A 6,881-nucleotide genomic window follows, 5' to 3' on the forward strand; every position below is an offset into this window, starting at 1 on the left:
TAATGTATGTACACAGTGACTGCACCAGCAGAATAGTGATTGCAGCTCTGGAGTATAATACAGGAGGTAACTCAGGATCAGTAATGTAATGTATGTACACAGTGACTGCACCAGCAGAATAGTGAGTGCAGCTCTGGAGTATAATACAGGATGTAACTCAGGATCAGTAATGTAATGTATGTACACAGTGACTGCACCAGCAGAATAGTGATTGCAGCTCTGGAGTATAATACAGGAGGTAACTCAGGATCAGTAATGTATGTACAGGTGCATTTTAAGATTATTTTCTAGCCTCCTTACAACTGCTCCTTCTCCCTCTTTGCTCGTGTTCTTTATTCATTATTTTTCTATAGGTCGGGCTGAATAATGAGTAATGATCTGTATGATCAGCCAGAGATGACGACTCACGCCAGTGACGCTTTTGCCCCGTCTTCGCTACCTCTGCCCCCGTTCTGCGTGGACGCCCCAGTGATGTTCCATTTGCCCCCTGATATGTATCAGCTGCACCGCTGTCAGGACGTGACCCCCGGGATAGATCATTACTACAGCAGCCTATATGGCCGCCCAGCGCTGCCCCCGTGTCAGCAGTATGGGAATAGTGACGGTTATTATGGACCGTCATACGTCCGTAAGAGGAATGAAAGGGAGAGACAGCGTGTGAGGTGCGTGAACGAGGGCTACGCCCGGCTCCGGAGACATCTACCGCAGGAATATACGGAGAAACGGCTCAGCAAGGTGCAGACCCTCAGAGCAGCCATCAAATACATCTGCCGGCTGCAAGAAGCCCTCCGCTGGGAGGAGACGGAGGACTCCGGAGACGCCATTCAGCAAAGCTCCGATCACTGACGGATGCAGCACGGAGGGCTGGAATGGCTGATAACAGGGAGCAGCAGACTGTACCAACATCCACGTGAATAAACGTGAAACAGCGGCGTAATTACTGTCACGGCGTCACTGCTTCTTTACAGCTTCATTATTTCTAATATACTTTATAGTTACTTTGACTTTTTCAAAATCTCTGCTTCCTGTTAATTAATATCATCACTTGAAAAAGGCGGAAACCTTCCGTGACTTAGTTCTACTGAGCACGGGACACTAGAAACATGGCTCTCTAGGGTACTGAGGTCTTATCGGTGCTGCTACATTGTAAGAAGCCCATCAGCTGTGCGAGCAGGACGGGATCCGAATGTGTCACTGTTGTTTCTGTAAATTTACCATAAATGGTTCAAATTACTATAAGAAATGTCATATATCTGCTCCTTTCTCCACTTATGAGCCACTTTGTCCCTTGAACACATCCGCTCTGGAAAACTGCTAAAATCAGCCCTGCTCAAAACAAGATGTAATGCCAGCTCACTGAGGGATCAGATCACAGCTTCCTAGGGAAGTCTATGGAGGGTGGAAGGAAGGGAGGAGCAGAGTGAGGGAAAAGGCAGATCGTGCTGCAGCTGCCAGAAAAAGTTTGAACTTACTGCTTTGTTGACATGTCTTCATCCTGCTGTATAATGTCCTCCATACTGCAGAATGTGCTTTCTCTCGCCCCAGTACTGGATGCACAGCTTCGCTGCCTGATACTTCTGTATTATGTCCTCCATGCTGCTGATGCATTCTAAAAGTATATTCTCTCATTGAGTACTGGATGCAGAGCTACGCAGCCCGGTACTTCTGTACTATGCCCGCCATACTGCTGATGCATTCCAGAAGGTATTTTATCTTCTCCCAGTACTGGATGCAGAGCTACGCAGCCCGGTACTTCTGTACTATTCCCGCCATATTGCCAATGCATTCCAGAAGGTGTTTTATCTCACCCCAGTGCTGGATGAAGAGCTACACAGCCCGGTACTTCTGTACTATGCCCGCCATACTGCCAATGCATTCCAGAAGGTGTTTTATCTCACCCCGGTGCTGGATGAAGAGCTACACAGCCCGGTACTTCTGTACTATGCCCGCCATACTGCCAATGCATTCCAGAAGGTGTTTTATCTCACCCCAGTGCTGGATGAAGAGCTACACAGCCTGGTACTTCTGTATAATACCCTCCATACTGCCAATGCATTCCAGAAAGTGTTTTATCTCACCCCAGTGCTGGATACACAACTGCACAGCTTAGTACTTCTGTATAATGACATCCATGTTGCTGTTTCTAGTAAGTAAACAAAATCTAAGAAAAAATAAGCATCTACCCTGCAGTAAATAAATATAAATAGGGCATGAAAATAACATAGGGTACTTAGTTAACATAATTTTGATAAAAAAACGTAAAAGCCATCCCACCACGCCAAGGTGTCACTTGACATATGGCGTGGTGGGATGGATTTTACGTCTATTTTATCAACATTATGTTAAGCAATTACCCTATATTATTGTCACCGCTGCCATACCTGCCCGTCGGTCACTTACCTGGTCCGCCGCGGTCCGTCCTGCTGCAGGCAACGGTTCCTCTGGCTCCTGTCCCAGCGTGCTGTCTCTGCCACATCTCCCCTCTGCTTCCGGCCTCACGCTCTGAGGGTATGTCCATTATGAGGTGTGAAACCGCAGGGCAAAACCGCAGATAAACCGCAGGACTTTAGTCCTGCGGATTTATCTGCGGATTTCACTACAAAATCCGCAATGCCAAAAAACTCCGTGTGCACATACCCTTAGGCTTTGTGCACACGTACGCAGAAAATTTCTGCATAAAAACAGGACTCCTTCCCAGAAAACGCGCGTTTTGTTCCTTGCGTTTTTCTGCATTTTTTTAGCGTTTTTTGCACACAAAACACGCGTTTTTGATGTGATTTTTTTCCGCGCGTCCCCAGACACACAGAAAATAGCAAGAAATGCGGAATTTTCCGCAAAATTAATGAGCATGCTGCGTTTTTTTTTTACCGCTAAGTGTTTTTTTTGTGGAAAGAAAAGCATCAATACACACAAAAAAGTGCAAAATGCATTAAAATGAATGGGAAGCTTCTTTTAAGCGTTTTATAAACTGATTTTTTGGTAAATCCACAAAAAAACCGCAATGTGTGAACACAGCCTTATCGGCGTCTGCGCATGCGCCAGGTCCCTTAAAGGGCACCTGCACATTTCTCAGCCTTTTATGCCTTCGGATGCCTCAGCCCCATAACACTCGGTAGCCAGTCCGGGTAAGTCATGGTATTTCTGGACGCCTCCTCTATGGGGAGGTGCCTGGTTATTTCCTACCCGCTCTGTAACTCTGGCCTGCGCCTGCTGCCTCGTGCGCTCGCGTCCCTACTGTCCTCTGAGTACACTTGCGCTGCCTTGCTTGCAACCACATGCTCGTGTCCTAGTCCCTCTTGAAGCTCGCTCTACACCTGTCAGCCCTGGAAGCATTCTGCTTCCCGTGTAACTCCTACTCTCTCCACAGCAAGCTCCCGCTGCAGCCGTCCTCTCCCGGAGTCCCTCCTGTACCCGCCTGGTGTCCTGCGATCCATGTGTACTGCTGCATCCTCTGCCCTCCCCGGGTGCCACTCAGTCTCGGTCCCCATTCGCGGCTTGAGCCGCCCCTCTAGGTATCGGCTGCCGTGGTCCAGTGACCTCTGAGCCTGCTCCCGACGATCCCTGTATAGGGGCCGGCCTCCATTAGGTCAGCTCGCCCAGGGGTCGGTCTGTTCCATGGTCCGCTTCTCTGCGGCGTTACAATTATTTTCATGCACTATTGCTATTTATTCACTGCATGGCATTTGCTTATTTCGTTTTTATCTTCGGTTTTGTCTGTTTGGTGACCGGTGTGAAGGTAGGATAAATCGGCCTGCGCTCTCTCCACTGCCACCAGTGTGAGCAGCCGCCGCTGGGGCGCACTACGGAAAGGGGACAAAGCGCGAGAGCGCTGCCCAGATTACCTACTAAGACCACACAGGCGTCACACCTCACAAGGCGACACATTGAAGGTGAACGGTCGAAACGTCAGTGGCTTTATCACGTCTTTTCCTTTTCTGCTCCATGATCATATAAATACATTTCTTCTTGGCATCACTGTACGGATCGAGCGTGCGGTGAATGCTCTTCATTAGTGACCAGTGTGAACATGCGCCTGGAAAATATGATCGTTTCAGCCTTTTCCTCATCTATCAAATTAAAGAGCCTCCCAGGAGCAGCCAATGCTGGGATGCAGCAGATATAGATTAGCACGTGCTGAACTATGGGGCCCGGTCCCACTGCTAGGACTCGGAGGGGATGAATGGCCGATTTTTGCGCATGGCCCGGGCAGGCGCCCGCTGGGCCAACGCCTTTTCATTTACATGGTTCTTATTGCTCAAAGTAAAAGCTACCAATGGAACACAACGTACACCTCCTTAAAGTGGTATTCCTCTCTTATAAGGGGACGGCGTATTGCTAGGCTACGCCACCGCTTTATGACTGATGGGGGTTTGACCTGTTGTGCCCGCGCTGATCCTGTGACTAAGGCCTGTTTCACACTTCAGTTTTTTGACGTCAGTCAAAATCCGCCACTTATAGAAAAAAACGGATCCGCCCATTTTTAGGCGGATCCGTTTTTTTCCCCCCATAGACTTACATTAGCGGCGGATTTTGACTGATGTCTGTCAGATCCGGTTTTTTTGACGGATCCGTAAAAATTTTAGCGCCTCCCAGGCGGAAGAGACGGATGATGCAGATTTCCCCTGCCGAGCACATTCTCTCTCTCCTCTTCCCAGACCGCGGTTCCTTTAAATTTCGCCCACATGCCGACTCCAGCGGATGCGTACACAACGCGGATCCAGTGACGACCGTTTGGCCCACAACGGCAGCGGATCCGTTTTTAACAGCTCTGGCGGCTTTGGCCTTCCGTCAAGAAACGGAAATATGAAACAGGCCTTAGCCATGCAGCGCACGTCCTGTATACTGTATAGAGCCGCCAGTCAGCGACCACCCTGCATTGGCCTGGTGCTCACAAGTGAATGGCCGCAGCAGCCGAGATGCGACTCCGTCTCTGGTGTCATTGTGGCACGTGATACCCGGCTCAGCTTACACCGTGGACGCTCACGGCTCCAGGAGTCACACAGAATCATGGAGGGTGACGCAGGTGGAAACAGCAGAAGACTAGCTGTACAGCATGGACGTATGAATGGCCTCCCAGGGAAGCAACAATCCTCTACTGAAATACTCTGTGCTGCCGCGGAGCCTGCTCTTTACATTATGTGACCATTCTATAAGATCAGCACACTCCTCTCCCAAAATGCTCTGTGCTGCTGTATATATCGTATTCTGTCACCTCCTACCATATCAGTATAGTCCTGAAATGCTCTGTGCTGCTGTATATATCTTATTCTGTCACCTCCTACCATGTCAGTATAGTCCTGAAATGCTCTGTGCTGCTGTATATATCTTATTCTGTCACCTCCTACCATATCAGTATAGTGCTGAAATGCTCTGTGCTGCTGTATATATCTTATTCTGTCACCTCCTACCATATCAGTATAGTGCTGAAATGCTCTGTGCTGCTGTATATATCTTATTCTGTCACCTCCTACCATATCAGTACAGTGCTGAAATGCTCTGTGCTGCTGTATATATCTTATTCTGTCACCTCCTACCATGTCAGTATAGTCCTGAAATGCTCTGTGCTGCTGTATATATCTTATTCTGTCACCTCCTACCATGTCAGTATAGTCCTGAAATGCTCTGTGCTGCTGTATATATCGTATTCTGTCACCTCCTACCATATCAGTATAGTCCTGAAATGCTCTGTGCTGCTGTATATATCTTATTCTGTCACCTCCTACCATATCAGTATAGTCCTGAAATGCTCTGTGCTGCTGTATATATCTTATTCTGTCACCTCCTACCATATCAGTATAGTCCTGAAATGCTCTGTGCTGCTGTATATATCTTATTCTGTCACCTCCTACCATATCAGTATAGTGCTGAAATGCTCTGTGCTGCTGTATATATCTTATTCTGTCACCTCCTACCATGTCAGTATAGTCCTGAAATGCTCTGTGCTGCTGTATATATCTTATTCTGTCACCTCCTACCATATCAGTATAGTCCTGAAATGCTCTGTGCTGCTGTATATATCTTATTCTGTCACCTCCTACCATATCAGTATAGTCCTGAAATGCTCTGTGCTGCTGTATATATCGTATTCTGTCACCTCCTACCATATCAGTATAGTCCTGAAATGCTCTGTGCTGCTGTATATATCTTATTCTGTCACCTCCTACCATATCAGTATAGTCCTGAAATGCTCTGTGCTGCTGTATATATCTTATTCTGTCACCTCCTACCATATCAGTACAGTCCTGAAATGCTCTGTGCTGCTGTATATATCGTATTCTGTCACCTCCTACCATATCAGTATAGTCCTGAAATGCTCTGTGCTGCTGTATATATCTTATTCTGTCACCTCCTACCATATCAGTATAGTCCTGAAATGCTCTGTGCTGCTGTATATATCTTATTCTGTCACCTCCTACCATATCAGTATAGTCCTGAAATGCTCTGTGCTGCTGTATATATCGTATTCTGTCACCTCCTACCATATCAGTATAGTCCTGAAATGCTCTGTGCTGCTGTATATATCGTATTCTGTCACCTCCTACCATATCAGTATAGTCCTGAAATGCTCTGTGCCGCTGTATATATCTTATTCTGTCACCTCCTACCATATCAGTACAGTGCTGAAATGCTCTGTGCTGCTGTATATATCTTATTCTGTCACCTCCTACCATGTCAGTATAGTCCTGAAATGCTCTGTGCTGCTGTATATATCGTATTCTGTCACCTCCTACCATATCAGTATAGTCCTGAAATGCTCTGTGCTGCTGTATATATCTTATTCTGTCACCTCCTACCATATCAGTATAGTCCTGAAATGCTCTGTGCTGCTGTATATATCGTATTCTGTCACCTCCTACCATATCAGTATAGTCCTGAAATGC

The 6,881-nt window shown here is 47.2% G+C and overlaps 1 protein-coding gene across 1 annotated transcript; it reads left to right on the top strand.

Moving 5' to 3' along the window:
- Positions 1-396: 396 nt before the first annotated feature.
- Positions 397-846, top strand: ASCL3 (achaete-scute family bHLH transcription factor 3). Its single transcript, XM_073545170.1, has one exon. It carries the CDS (start codon positions 397-399, stop codon positions 844-846), a length of 450 nt encoding a protein of 149 aa, XP_073401271.1.
- Positions 847-6,881: the final 6,035 nt, after the last annotated feature.

The sequence above is a fragment of the Dendrobates tinctorius genome, unplaced genomic scaffold, assembly GCF_039654945.1.
Source record: "Dendrobates tinctorius isolate UK_male_01 unplaced genomic scaffold, ASM3965494v1 ptg000142l, whole genome shotgun sequence".
NCBI lineage: Eukaryota > Metazoa > Chordata > Amphibia > Anura > Dendrobatidae > Dendrobates > Dendrobates tinctorius.